Genomic DNA, 15,216 nt, shown 5'->3' with positions numbered 1-15,216 from the left:
GGGAAACAAATGTATATCACTCACACAAACGTATACCCCACTAGGGGACTCGGGTCTTCACTTTTAAATGATAAACATATTTCCACGCATACATAAAAGTCTACAATTCCTAAATAATAACCAGTGTTTATAAGATAAAACAAAGATAAACACATCACAATATGATTACAGTACATCGCAATCGCGATGTCTCTTGGACCACGGCAATTCCGCAGGTCAGCTGGACCACAGCGCTGAAGGGATCCTACCTGGTGAACGATTCGATGCTGATCAGCAATGTAAGCAAACTGTATTAGTGATTTTGTAGTAAATTAAATGTTTATATATAAATTTAATACTATTTAATTCTTTTTTTTAACTAACTCTTAGGTTTACTTATTTTGTAATATAATTGAAGTAATACTTTTGCATCTTTTTCGGCTAAAATGTATCCGATTTCCTACCTTTCAAAAACTATGCTTATAATCTAAAGTTCTTCATTAAATTAATAACATATAGAAAAAAACACAAGATATGTAAATGCCAATTTGTCAGAACTTGGCTAAATATGACCACCAACTTTCAAATAAACAAATAAAAAATAGAATAATTAAAAACGCTTCACCCAGTCAAAAGTTTTGAGAAACAAACCAAAAAAAACAGTCGAATTTAAGAATTTCCTACTTTTTTGGAATAAATAACAACGAATATTACCCAAAAATATAGAATAAAAATAAATAAATGTTTCTCTAGGTATGTTAAAATATGGTCGAGGCAGTCGCCACTCAGGCGCTCAGAACTTAGAGGATATTTGCCGAGACTTGCATTGTCAAAGGGAGCGATACACTTGGACATCTCACCCCGCTTTAGAAGGGACCAAGTGTGGGGAGGATATGGTAAGTAATAATGCTAATGCTGGATTTATTTATAATAATTTCATTTGCAGCTTTCTAATGGTGAAAGAATTGTTATTTCGATTTTTTACGATTGCCATATTGCCATAGCTTCTATCCCAGGCCTTGAGCGTGCAGACCGAATCCAGAAATTCCGTAACGAAAATAACTTAACACCCCCCACTCCGACCAGATAAATGACCGATAAAATGCTATGCAATACCGTGCTGTTTTACCTTTGCAGTTTCTGAATGCCACACGTATTTTCTTTATGTTCTAGTCGTAATGGAGCTGGTAGATCACCTGATGGTAAGCGCTACCACCGCCCATGAATATTTGAAGAGGCGTAACGTCAATTGCAGACCTTACGCTTATGGTCCAGGAGCTTTTAAGTAAAATGTTACAATATCACATATTGTAACATTTTACTAAGCACAAACGCATAAGTGTCTATAATAATAGTGTAGATTAAAGATAAACGCGCTCATTTAACACATGCTTCATACTTCCTACTAATCCTACTAATATTATAAATACGAAAGTTTGTAAGGATGTGTGTGTTTGTTGCTCTTTCAAGCAAAAACTACTGAACCGATTACAATGAAATTTGGTACGTATACAGCTTGACTACTGGAATAATATATAGGCAACTTTTTATTCCGATAGTCCTACGGGATACGGACTTACGCTGGTGAAACCGCGGGGCGCAGCTAGTCACTTGATAATTCACCACATTCACACACACTCCTCCCCACACAGTACTGCCGCGGCGGCGAGTGCGTGGACCGCTGGAGCGGCGCGGTCACGAGGGACGGGCGGTGGGGCAAGTGGTCGCGCTGGTCTGACTGCGCGTCCGCCTGTCTGCTGGACGACGCGCACGCGCCCGCCGCCAGCGGAGTGGCCGTAGCCACCAGACGGTGCAACAGACCCAGGTGTGTGCTGGTGGTGGGAGACGGGCGGTGGGGCAATACCAGACGATGCTATAATGCTAACCAAACCAGACCGTTTGGTTGTTCTAGTAATAACGACTAGTTCCAAATACTATAATAGTTGTTTTAGACGTATCGAACAGTTATAAATACATACCTAGTTAGCAGATATAGTAGTAGAGCATAAAAACCAGATAGCGTTACAGTCATGGTATAAGTAAAGTCCCATGGTCCCTAGTGGGGCATGTGATGGTATACACCAGTTTCACTGATCGATGTTCTATATGAGCAGGCTTAACCTTAAGTTCTGCACTCAGGTATAGTAGTACTATAGAGTATTTGCGCACTATATAGACATAACATTTTTTGGTTTCTGTTGCTTCACACTTGGATTAAAACGGTAAATTTCCATTTCAGATTGGACAATGGAAAGAAATATTGTTCTGGCCACGATAAGAAATACCAGTCATGCAATGCACATCAGGTAAATACATTAAGTATTCTAACTCTTTTCGCTTCACTGTATTCGATTTTTAAAACAATCATATTAAAGCCGAATTCGATTCTGTATCGACTTGGATGTATTTTGCACTTTGCAACATTTCTATTTATCTTCGTTTTGTATTTTTCAAATTGTTATCAAATTCTCAATAAGTAAATAAATAACGCGAATTAATGCATCTTCATCAATATATGATCATAACACGATGCATCTTCATCTGAGATGTAACAATATAAATTATAACTAATTATATCCCACGTATAAAAATTCTAGTGTAACAACGTGCCAAGAATGACAGTGCGAGAGTTCACGGACCAGATATGCTCCAGAGCTCGCGAGGTAGACCCTGACCTCATAGGCACAGGTTTGCAGAGGATGGATGCTGATGGTAAGTCTAGATGTCTAGATCTGGAAAATATTCAATACACAATATTTCAAGGGTGCACATGAGACTGTTATGCCAGACGGTGTATCTTCAGTCTCCACAAAAAATAATACTAGTATCGCTTCATTATTTCGAACCATTTTTATAACCAATTATAAGTTGAAAAAATTTTGTCGTATGTTTAATTATTTTCTTTATTTATTCAGTTCTCTTTGCAATAATGTACTAAATATTTTCCTTCTTTCTTCATTAAATTATTATTAGGTATTTTTACACTGTATTTTGTTCTTCTATTAAATTATGGTATTATGAAACATGTCAATACATTGTGGTACCATCGAACTGGTCTGATATTGCTATGGTCTGAGTCTAAAATTTTGCGCTTCTAAGATGTTTAACATATGATTTTTCTAACAAAAGCAGATATTTAATTAAAGTCATTAATAGATGTGAGCAGCGCCTGCGCAGTATGGTGTGACACTCGCGGTGGCGGGTACAAGTCCCGCGGCTGGACCTTGCCTGATGGGACTTCTTGTTCTAGGATAGCTCCCATGTATTGCATCTCTGGTGTTTGTAGGGTAATGTGAAATATAAATTACATATTGTATTTGAATTATTTATATAAATATATAACATGAAGACGCAAACTGAAATGTTTTCTCTTAGAGGAAAATATTTATGAAAAATATTTTTTTGCAATAAACAATATAATAAACATTTCACCATACCCATCTATGATTTTCTTTCTATCTGTACATTAGTATTTCGCTTTCCAGAAATTCACATGCAATAGCGGAGACGACACTGAATTTTCCTTGCGACCGTCGGAGTGTGAATGGGAAGCTTTGCAGTTGCAGACAGTGAAGCCTTCGTGAGTACAAACTATTTTGAAAAGACACTTCGGTTTCAGAGGACTACGGAGCAGTTTAATAGAACCTTAAAGTATATGCTCCACTGCAGTAAAGAAAAAAAGGGAAAAATTTAAGATATGCTTCCGGACATATTCTTTCTTTCTTTCTTTTCTTTCCGGACATATTATAAATAAAGAAAAAAAGGCGAAAAATTTAAGATATGCTTCCGGACATATTATATTAATTGGATAGTGTTGAAAACATTACGCTACAAATTTTTTATTAAATAAAATATTCTTCACAAGGAAATTAAATATGAAAATTCAAACACGAGGTAGTCATGCTCACATCGATCGAACTTTGAACTATTCCTAAAATAATCGAAGTCTTCTAATTCCTATACAAAAATTCTGTTACCAACCCAACCCACAACTCTGGTCTCCAGTACAAAATCGTCAGGAACCTGGCGCAGAGCCGTCGGCGCCGAGTGGGTGCCCACCAGTGGGTGCCACTACCGCTGCGTGCGCGGTGGGAGTGGGATCCGATTGGTACATTCCGCCTCTTCTAACAGGGACAACATACAGTTGTGCCAGCAGGACAGGGCTCAATCGGTGAGTGATGCAGTAATAATGGTTATTGGGAATGTAAAAAATCGGTCATGTATGAGTCGGACTCGCCACACCAAGAGTTCCATATAGAAAGAACTGCAAAAAAATTGGTCAATTGGTTTATCCAATTTATGGCCGTGCCGACTGTTGCTTAACGTTTTTTTTGTTATTTATTGTTAGAGCGGCAAACGAAATACATCTTCTCTAAAAAATTTAATTGTAACCATGATGGTAAAGATGAGGACAGACAGGCAGACAAACAGATAAACAGATAGGCAGACATGCGGACAGCGAAGTCTTAGTAATAGGCACCGTTTTACTCTTTTCGATACGAAACAAGCAAACCAAGCTAGACTAAAGGAATTACCTACAAATATACATAACAGGTGAAGTTCATAAAAGAGTTAATATTTCAGGGATGCAGTCAAAAAATGAGCGCCTATCAATACGCCACAATGGTTTGCAGCAAGTACAAGGAGAGAGTTAGAAGACTTTCCGGTCTGGGCATGCAGATATCGCCCGCTGTGGGTGAGTGGAAAGTTCTAGAATATACCGGTTATTATGGAAAGAAAAAAGTCGCTAGTGCCACCTTCTTACTACTTCTATAAATACAATGAATTATTTTGCAGCAGCAGAACTCTTCCTCTCTGTTTCTACTTTTGTGAGTCTCAATTATCCTTTCCATTCCATCTTTCCCATTTATGTTCGTTACTTATAATTAAGTTGTTAACTTTAGTTTTTAGTTTTATAGCATTGAAATGCTTTATAAAGGAAAGAAAAAATAAGGAATAGAAAATTAGCAGCTCGGCCACCCTTGATCCTGAAGCAGCAATCGAATTTCTTCCAGTCTTTCGGTTTCATGAGTCCAAGGGCCACCCCACGCCATCTATTGAGACAACTAACAACCATCTCAACTACTTTTCGTCAAAACTTACTTTTTGCTGCTATGGTTTACCAAAATGGGTTCGAATCCCACCCAAATTTTTTCTCATCAAATTTTTTCTTATTTTGCCAGAGGACCCAGACCGCCCGTGCCGTGTGGCGTGCCAGGACGAGCGAGTGCGGCACCGCTTCTACCTGGTGAATGGTCAGGACGGATGGTTCCCACTTGGCACCGCCTGCGGGAGAAATAACGCGTCCTACTGCGTCAGCGGGAAGTGCTTGGTGAGTGGGGAGGGGAGGATAGGGGGGGGGGGGGGGGTGGAGTAGGGCAATACCTATATTATTCCTATACACTTTTCTCAGATATATCTTTATATGTGAGGATATGAAAATGTAATGAAATCTTTGTATTTAGTTTCGAATACAACATGTCTTAACAACCCTAACAAATCGTCTCAATTTGGCCACATGCGTAGAAGTAAGCAAAAACATATTTGCCAAAATTTTTGTCTATATCAAATAAACGATATTATTATTATTCCAAGTCCACGTCCTAACTTTAGAATCAAAATGATATTTAACGTGTTTTTAATTCCTAACCCTAACGTTCCAGGAATTCGGTCCAGACCACACTCCGGTAGCGGAGTCCGTGTTCACTCTGCCCTTGCTCGGGAGACACACTTCTGTGTCCTCGAGACACAGACGCAGCTTGCTTCGCGACAGGATCACTGTGAAGGCCACACTTGACCGACAGCAAATAGACGAAATCATAGCCAGACTTAACTTTACGAGTGAGTATTTAGACTTGATAAAGCTTGCTCGAGATACATTTCTGTCTTCTGTACACCCTTCTGTGTTCTCTAGACACAATTATGTGTTTACTACTCTTCTGAGTCCTAAAATATAATCGAGAAATAGTCTCAGCTTGCTTCACACTATGACGGCCACACTTGAGCGACAAAAACTTTTAGTAAGATTTAATATTAGGGATAAAACGTAGTTTGGTGCTTTGGATTTAACGCTGCAAAAACTTATTATTTGAATACGATTTTTTTATGGGTTCAACATTATCAAGCATATCAGAATCTCGAAAAAGAACTAAAAAATACAATTTTCTAGAAACTCATGCTAGATGAGCAAAGCATGTACATGACACTTCAAAGAAAGACTAGAACCAATTGAACAACCAAAATAAGTTGAAAAACAGTACTACAGTGGTGGCGGTTTTCAACCCAGTTTACTCTTGCTACAGCCTATACTTTTAGCAAGAAAGAACGAAGGAACAAAGAAAAGAATAGGTTTAGACTTTTGATATAAGAAATAGACAAAACTCTGAATACAACCAATACCTGACATTCCTACACACATTCCATACATTTCCATTTATCAAACGTTCCATACATTTCAGACAAAATCAACGAGCACTTCTCATACCCAGAGAGTATTCCAGAAAACATCCAAGTGGACTTCACCAACCCGATACATGTCGCTCCAGAACAGACACTCTTGAATAAGATACCGAGACCTACGTGGGATTGAATACCAATGAACGAACTTAAATTAAATAATTATATAAATTAAAAAAGACAGTCTATGGATGCGAATGTTATCCATATCCATAATTTAAAAGCATTTTTGTTCATATCGTTTAGTAATATATAATAAACAAAGTATATACATACAGACGAACAAAGGACAAAAAAAGGTTAAAAATTAAGCGAAATTCAAAGTCAATAATTTAGAAGTTTAATCATCTTAAAATAGGGACATTAGCTAAAGAAAATGTATTACTCATTTATAGATTGAATAAAACCGTAGACATATTTTATAACGCATCAAAAGATATAAGAGTAAATGAAACAAAATATTGATAAGAAATATAATGAAGTCCTTCACAAAGGTGCTATAGGTTGTGTAAATCGGATGTATCCGTATAGTCATACTAGACTGTACAATTATTGTGATTTTATATTTATTGTTAGTTATTACAAACGTTTATATTTTCCTATAATTATTAGATTAAATAATTTTTATCAACCATGTTTTTTATTTGAACTCCAGCTATTAAACCAAAAAAAGTGTCATTAAAAATAAACATTTTAATCAAATTTAAAGTAAGACTACAGTTTCCACAGAAATAAATTTCCAAGAGATTTTAGTAGCAATAAATCTCTATCCATATAATATATCCATCCATAATATATCCGTCACAATGTTGGTAGGAGTATGGGATGGAACAGCTAGACCGATTCAGATAAAAAATTTTGTACTTATCGGGTAAGTCTGAGAATCGGCCAACATCTATTTTTCATACCCCTAAATGATAAGAGAAATACAGAACAGCGTTTGCTGGTTCCGCTAGTTTTAAGACGTGTTTTTTATTTATCTATTTAGCCTAAAGCATTCCATTGCATACTAAAGGTCTACCATAACCCATAAGCGTTTTTTTACATCTTTTCGTTTTTCTTATAGCCATTGGGTCTATTTAATTTACTTTTAGTTACTATGCTTTCTTAAACCTTCTTAGAGATTGACTTGATGTAATGGAAAATAAACAAAAATTATAAATATAAATACATTATATTAAAATAGTTACAAAAGTATCTTAGCTCACTTATCAATCCTTAAGTTTCTCATAGCCGACATCAATTTGGCCGGATCAGTCAAAAACCATTGCCACAGTTTCCGAAGATTATTCTTATCGCCATTCTGGAAAAATCATATGTAAATAATTAATTATGAAAACTAAGAGTAAGTTTATAAAACGTCGCTTGGAAGACTGAAACTGCTTTGATGCCGTAGTAAATGATTGAACATATTTTATCAGTCAGCCCAAATATTAAACAAGTATTATCCTACTAATATCATAAACGCAAAAGTTTGTAAATATGGATGGATATATGTATGTATGTATGGATATTTTCTACTCTTTCACACAAACCTACTGAACCGATTGCAATGAAATTTGGTACGTAGAGCTATCTACGTAATGGACAACTGGAATAACACATAGGCAACTTTTTATCCCGATATTCCTACGGGATACAGATTTAGGCGGGGGAAACCGTAGGGCGCAGCTAGTTTTGTATAAAACCATTACAAATATATCAAATTTATTTTAAATGAAATAAAGACGAAAAAGTCCAAGAGCTAGTTAACCATCCCAGCAACAGTCTTCCTGTAAAGTTGGAAATTACAACACTTATGATTTATACACTTATAGCATACTAAGGGCAATACCCATTGCAATAGCTTGGCATGCGTCAGCAGTCCAAGCACATCAACAGCCACCTTATTTTTTTAATTGTTAAATAAATAGAGTATAAATACTTTTTCTGTCTAAAAAATTATAGTATGCAGTTACAGGAAGACTATTACTCGGTGGGTTCACCAGCTCTCTGATTAAAACAAAACCCAGAAGCAATACGAATAATAACCGAGTTTTTATCATTATTACTATAAGCTACTATTCCCAGACTACGAAGACAAAAAGATGGCATTTAAGGTACTGCACACTACATTAAAATTAACTAGATGTATATCTGTTTAAATCTTAAAATCTTGAATACCTACCTTCACAGAACTAAATTGTCCACTCGTCAGTGTAACATTGGAATCTACATCAGCCAATTCCTGCACTAACGCGTGCATCATGCTGGAGACACTGGTGTTGTAGCAATTCGCCTGCTTGCTGCAGCCGTCCCATATGTAGCGGCTTAATGTGACTTGCTGCTTTTTACTGAAATATACAAAAAACGTTTAGATTAAACGACAGTACTGAAAATAAAAAAGAAACACACTTAATAGTAGAATCAATTTTTTCTATTTTTGCATGCATTGGTGGCTGAGTGGTGGAGACCTCAGACAGAAAATCGATGAGTCGAGATTCGTGACCAAGCGAGTGTGCTGAAAATATATTGATTTTTTAGTTAATCTGCGCATGTAGATAACATCACCACTGCTTGAAACAGTGAAGAAAATCTCGTGAGGAAACCGGCATGTCCGAGAATTTAAAGTTAGACGACATGTGACATCTACATTATGCTCACATAAAATCTTTACTTATAAAGCTCCTTTTTCTGCATGCTACTTAATACTCTAATTACTTACAATTGATGTAAATCATTTTCCTTCTTCACCAGCCCATCCACTATATTATCGTACAGCTCATATATGCTTCTCCTCAATTCGGAGTAACCCTTCACCAAAGCCCCAGCATCTTTCTCCACGCCGAGTATTGAACACAGAAAGTTTAAAAGTGGGTCAGTTAACACTATTTGTCTGTATGTTTGATCTTGTTCCATGCATATATTGTTCATTGATTGCTGTGAAAGAAATAAAAAAGCTTTTTTAATTTTAAATCCAGATAAAGATTCTAAATGTAATAATTGTAAACATTTTTTATTGGATTGAGATCTGAACATAAAAATAATTATGTAATCTCTAATAAGCTCAATGTGCTTTTGATCTGTTGTGTGTATTTAATTGCAATAAATAAATATTGTATGTATGTTTGAAATGCTTTCACAGCAAAAACGACTGGACTAATTTTACAAAATGTCATACAAATGATTAAGAATTCTTTTTGTATCAATTGTAATTTTGTTAGTAAATGGGGATGTAGGACTAAATAGGCTTCAGGAACATTAACTCACGATTCTGCTCAACACAGCCTCCTCCTCCTGCATCACAAAGGACCTCAGATGAGCGGCAAAGTGGAGCAGCTCCTCTACAGAGCCGAGCTCTCGTCGTAGCGCGCAGTATAGCAGCCTATCCAACGATAGCGCCTGCTGTGTTATATCATGCAGATACTTGAGATCATGCTGGATCTGCCTGAATGGATGGAAATAATTGTATATTTGCACTAGCTGATCCGGCAAACGCTGTTCTGCCTTACTCTTATCATTTAGGAGTATGAAAAATAGATGACGGCCGATTCTCAGACCTATCAAATATGCAAACAAAATTTGATGAGAATCATTCCAGCTGTGTCATTACCAGTTAATCTGTATTGCAAGTGACTTGATTTGACCCACTTTAAATGGACAGATTTACTTCAAACTTGTTACACTTTTATATAGGATTCAAGACAAAACAATAATTTCACAAGATTTTCTAATAATCCTGATTAGGATAATCACCACAATTAAATCATTAATGCATGTTTCTAGGTTTTTTAAACTATGAAATATTATGTTATGAATTAATAAGCAACAAGCTAAAGACAAAACATGAAAATTAAAGCATACAATCTAACAGCTAATGCAGATTTAGCAGTAGTTTCATCAGCCAAGTTTGTCCGTCTGTCCACCAGCTGTTTGGCCGCATCTTGCAACTGCTGGTCCAGAATAGATTCCTCTTGTTCAAGCAAATCTATTGCGCTCTGTGCTTCCATTGCATACATTCTGTAAGATGAAGTTTTCAATTATCAATGATATGGACATATACAATTTATTTAACAAAAAGCTAAACCATTTTCAAATTGTCAAAACTAGACCAAATCTAAATATGACCAAATGGAAGACGAATAGAATCATACGTCATAGACACCCACATCAAAAATAATATAGTTGATACGTAAGAGAAATAGGAAAATATGTACTAATATGTATCAAAATAAAAGGTTTTACAGCAATTGAAGTTAAATTTTTAAAAAGTACATACAGCCACAAGCCTCAATGTTTATTTTTCAATAAAGAAGTTTGAAAGGCTAAGTATTTCATATCTTAAAATTTGTGGATGATGTATGGTGATATATTACAATGAAAGCAGATATAGTTTTAGTGTAACTGTTAATAATGCCATATACTAGACTTCTACTCACGTAATTTGACTGGGATGCACGTTATTATAATTGGCGACAAGGGCCAATTTCGCTTGTTCCCCACACAGCTCCGCTTTTGTTTCCACATAGGCCAATATGGCGTCTAATAATCTGGAAATAAATAATAGAACCATGTTATATTCATAACATTATCATATGTTAATTTCTTGATTAAATTGGGATTTCTAAGCTTATTACAAAATATTTACGTTCCAACCTGAAAGGTGAAACAGGACACTGTTACAAAGCTCTTTAGCATCGAAAACATACAAAGCTAAATTTGTATGCTAGTGACAATGTGTTTATTATCATACCAGTTTTCAAACACCTGCCTCACCCCCACTCTCATAGGAAAAGATAATCAGTTCCAGGGCCCCAGATAGTTGCCATTCCAATGGGAATTTAAGGGGACAAAATTATCCAAATGGGTAAAGTGGTTTAGGCATGAAAATAGACAGACAGACAGTTCTTAATATTTATAGGGACTATTATCCTTCCAGGGTGATCAATCATAATTCAAATAGAACATTTAGTTAGAAAGAAAGAGAGAAAGAACCATTTATTTCAACATGGTAACAGAAAACAATGTTTAACAAACCTAGCCTCCATATTCTTAGCTTCTAAGAAATGTGCTGAGCGTAAGTTTTCTTCCTTTAAAATATCACTGTGTTTAAGCTTTTTGGTAACATATAGGTCAAAATGTGACCTAAATAGTGCTTGTGATTGCCTATATGGTTCAAAGGGACCATATGCAAGGAACCTCTTAGATATTTCCTGAAAAAATAGGAATCAAATTGAATTTGTAAAAGTATAGAAGACAAAATAATTATTCATTTCATGATTTAATTAAACATACATTTTACAATTGCAAATAAAGATAATGAATATTGACTAATTCATATAGAATCAGTCAATATTTAAACTGTTTAAGTAACAATGACATAAAAAACTAATAAACAAGCTTTAATGATAAAATTGGGCTTAGGCTTTAATGACAAATGCTGTTCTGCCTTACTCTGATCATTTAGGGGGATGAAAAATAGATGTTGGCCGATTCTCATAGATACCGGACAAACACAAAAAATTTCATCAAAATCGGTCAAGCAGTTACGGAGGAGTATGGCAACGAAAACTGTGACATGAGAATTTTATATATTAGATTGCATTGTCACCAAACATTGATTAGTGTTCAAGTTGAAGTTAAAACAGTGAAAATCAAGTTTAAACAAATTTCTTAGATATAGTATATTGATTGATTGATATGAATCAATTAAATATTTTACCTTATCATTAAGAGCAAGTGAGAGAGAACCAGTGTAGTTTTAACAAATACAATATACCTTATCCACATGACAATTGCCATACACATCTAGGGCCTCATTAACAGTATCCATAACTTCATTTGTTATGCTGTCCACTTCCTCAGCTAGCCGCAAGCAGTCCTGGCCGAGGTTAGCACCATCTTCAGTGCATTGCTGTTCAGCTGCTCGGAGTTTTGTGGTGTCTTTGTGTAATGCCTCTTTGGTTGTTCTGAAGTATGTGTATGGAATATTTTAGGCATATTTAAACATGGAGCTCATTCAATGAGTTTGCCAAGGGTCAAATTTAGCCATTGTTTTATGTAATTTTGTACTAGCTTCTAGTGCAGAGTTATCTGCCAAGTGGACCCAGAATAAAATATTACCCAGCGCACTCAGAGACAACACACCTTTCTAATGGTAATTTTTTTTTCAAATCAATTCAGTAGATCTAAAGATTACTATTGAGATTACTCCCTATTACAGAACAAATTTACTATTGTTAAAGGTAACAAACTAACAGGCTTCATTAATTACAATGATTGATGCAGGTAACCAGGAATGCAACAACAAATCATGCATGTACTTAAAACAGTAAATATATGTATCATACAAGGAATTAAAAATCACTCTCCCATAGAACTATGATATACAGTTGCACAGAAAACCGATGTGGCTAAAGCTAATATTATATTTGAATCTAACTTACTCATTATGTCTGATCATATCTTTGATTGTTTCTTCTTGTTTTTCCAATAAATCTAGTCGTTCGTTTTGCATCTTTATATTAAACTGTGCATCTTCAATAGCATCTAAATCCCCAGGTAGGCAAATGCCTTCAAATTCTTTCTGAATTTCTTCAACCGTTTTCTCTAATTCTTCTATGGGCAGAAGCATACCGTTTCTCTCGAGTTCCAAGTATCTATTTATAGAATAAACTTAAAATCTATGAAGAAAATATTACTGGTTATATACATGAAAGAAAATTATTATATAAAACACTACCTGCATTCTTCTCTGGCACTTAATGCATTATTTGCATCTAAATTTTTATAAATCCACCTCAAAACATCTGAAAAATCGGGGTCGTTTAACATCCATTCGAAGGATTTCTTGTAAGTCTCAACACCTAAACTGTGTAAGAACGGAATAAAAGCCTCATCTGTTATTTCATTTAGTTGGTTCATTTTTCTCTTATTCAAGTTTTAATACAAAAGTAAGAAAAGTTTTTTTCTAAAACTATATAATTTAATCCAGTTATTTGTATTATCTTATGTGCGACAAACGTTAGATTTCAAATTTCAAAACTAACTCGAACTAAACGTCAAAACAAACGTACTTTTTTTTACCTCGCCTCTGTTGTGGATACAGGTTTATTTGGTCCATATTAAAAATATAAAAACATTTAAATTAGCTGTATCACAGATAACATAATAATATACTAGCTGTATACTAGTATACTACTAGTAGTCCGGCGTGGCTTCTACCTTAGCACTTTCATAGAAAGAAAAAAATATAGTCCATTCTGGATCACCATATCCAGAAATTCCTGAGATAAGTACTTACTACAAACAATCAGAGAAACAAAGTTTTTCAGTTTTCATTAATGGTCATTAACACAATAAGAAAATACATTTAAAAGCCCCTGGCATTTGTGTATTGCTTATGTAATATATAACTAGCACAGTTTTATGTTACCTGTGGTATTATATACATATTGTAGGTATTGTCCAGATATTATATTTTATTGTGGGAGTCGAGCACGCTTCGGCACGAATTGGGCCAGCTCGCACCGGGGAAGTACCACACCCCCACAGAAAACCGGCGTGAAATAGTGGCATGCCACTGTGTTTCGTACGGTGAGTGGGGGAGCCGGAGGCCCGTTTCCTTTTCCTCACCCGTCCCAGTCCATTCCTTCTTTCCAGTCGTTAATCCATTCCTTTTCCCTTACCCCAAAAAAGGCGGGCAGCGCATTCGCAGAGGATCTACCTTTGCGAATGTTCATGGGCGGTGGTGATCGCTTACCATCAGGCGAACCACCAGCTCAGTTGCCCGCTATGACATAAAAAAAAAAAAAAAAAAAATAACTTATTATACACATGGCCGGTAACATACTATAATTTTTTTCCAAATGTCTTTTAAGATTAGGTAAAAATGATAATTCTTTTCAACCATAGATCACCAACCACGACGTCCCCGAGACGAAAATGACAATTTTTTTCTCCTATAAAATTTGAACAGGTTTGTAAAAACACCATAATTTTATGTACCTAGATATATGTATGTTTGGAAACGGTGCGAAATAATATTATACTGGTAACATAGGATAAAGACAATTTCAAACTTGTCATCAGATAAAAATAATTTAGAGTCAATGACTTGATTAGAATATTTTTTTTTCTGAATTAGGTACTCAGATAATTTTTTTTTTATATTTAATATACAAACTAAATGTAGTAATCATAATGTACTATTTAATTAGGTCTTTTATCTTGTAATAATTCTAAGTATCCTATTATTAGATATTTCGTTTAAACCACTTATTCAATAAATGTGATGACGTACATACACTTCATTTTCTTACGTCGCAAATAAACACGTCTGTCATGTCGGTAATGAGAGCAATAAATTTTCTGATTTAACTTGACATAAAGAATGAAGGAAGAGTATCCAATTATGCTATTAGCCAATTGCAGCCCCTCTGTTTTGGCATATCCTCGCTCTTGAACGGGCTGTAAGTTCAAGGCCACTGTTGTAGGTATTGTCCAGATATTATATACATATTGTAGCATGAAATACCAACATTATTGTTACGAGCACCCGGATTGCTTTTGAGCAATAAGGGCTAAGGGAAGGGTTGAAGAAGGGAATAAAGAAATGGACCAGGAAGGATGAGGAAAACTAAAGGGGTTTTCGACTCCGGCAGTCACTTGATGTCACGGTCGCTTCGTTAATTCATTTTTTAGCCTTTTTATTCCCAATATGATACTATTAGACTACAGGCCCATATAGAAAAAATTACGGGTCATTTGAACCACCAGGTGACCTATCTAGAACGATATAAG

The 15,216-nt window shown here is 35.4% G+C and overlaps 2 protein-coding genes across 2 annotated transcripts in view; one reads left to right on the top strand and one right to left on the bottom strand.

Annotated features, from left to right (window-relative positions):
- LOC119831671 (A disintegrin and metalloproteinase with thrombospondin motifs adt-1-like) overlaps window positions 1–6,578 on the top strand; it is a 36,875-nt gene extending 30,297 nt beyond the window's left edge. The window contains exons 7-18 of the mRNA XM_038355116.1: window positions 172–278; window positions 733–875; window positions 1,632–1,804; window positions 2,219–2,285; window positions 2,577–2,691; window positions 3,136–3,266; window positions 3,465–3,559; window positions 3,985–4,150; window positions 4,564–4,675; window positions 5,163–5,311; window positions 5,643–5,820; window positions 6,438–6,578. Of these exons, the coding sequence (XP_038211044.1) occupies window positions 172–278; window positions 733–875; window positions 1,632–1,804; window positions 2,219–2,285; window positions 2,577–2,691; window positions 3,136–3,266; window positions 3,465–3,559; window positions 3,985–4,150; window positions 4,564–4,675; window positions 5,163–5,311; window positions 5,643–5,820; window positions 6,438–6,568 (1,567 nt within the window). The 3' untranslated portion in view covers window positions 6,569–6,578. The remainder of the gene's footprint in view (window positions 1–171; window positions 279–732; window positions 876–1,631; window positions 1,805–2,218; window positions 2,286–2,576; window positions 2,692–3,135; window positions 3,267–3,464; window positions 3,560–3,984; window positions 4,151–4,563; window positions 4,676–5,162; window positions 5,312–5,642; window positions 5,821–6,437) is intronic.
- A 1,025-nt stretch (window positions 6,579–7,603) lies between these two features.
- LOC119831735 (augmin complex subunit dgt3) lies at window positions 7,604–13,441 on the bottom strand. Its single transcript, XM_038355213.1, has 10 exons — window positions 13,157–13,441; window positions 12,861–13,073; window positions 12,194–12,383; window positions 11,452–11,627; window positions 10,854–10,964; window positions 10,279–10,434; window positions 9,685–9,862; window positions 9,140–9,354; window positions 8,603–8,768; window positions 7,604–7,738 (listed from the first exon to the last, which is right to left on the bottom strand). Exons 1-10 carry the CDS (start codon window positions 13,336–13,338, stop codon window positions 7,640–7,642), a joined length of 1,686 nt encoding a protein of 561 aa, XP_038211141.1. The 5' UTR covers window positions 13,339–13,441; the 3' UTR covers window positions 7,604–7,639.
- Between the last annotated feature and the right edge of the window lie 1,775 nt (window positions 13,442–15,216).

The sequence above is a fragment of the Zerene cesonia genome, chromosome 14, assembly GCF_012273895.1.
Source record: "Zerene cesonia ecotype Mississippi chromosome 14, Zerene_cesonia_1.1, whole genome shotgun sequence".
Taxonomy (NCBI): Eukaryota; Metazoa; Arthropoda; class Insecta; order Lepidoptera; family Pieridae; genus Zerene; species Zerene cesonia.
Note: the sequence above shows the minus strand (reverse complement) of the source record. Positions and strands in the feature narration are given on the sequence as shown.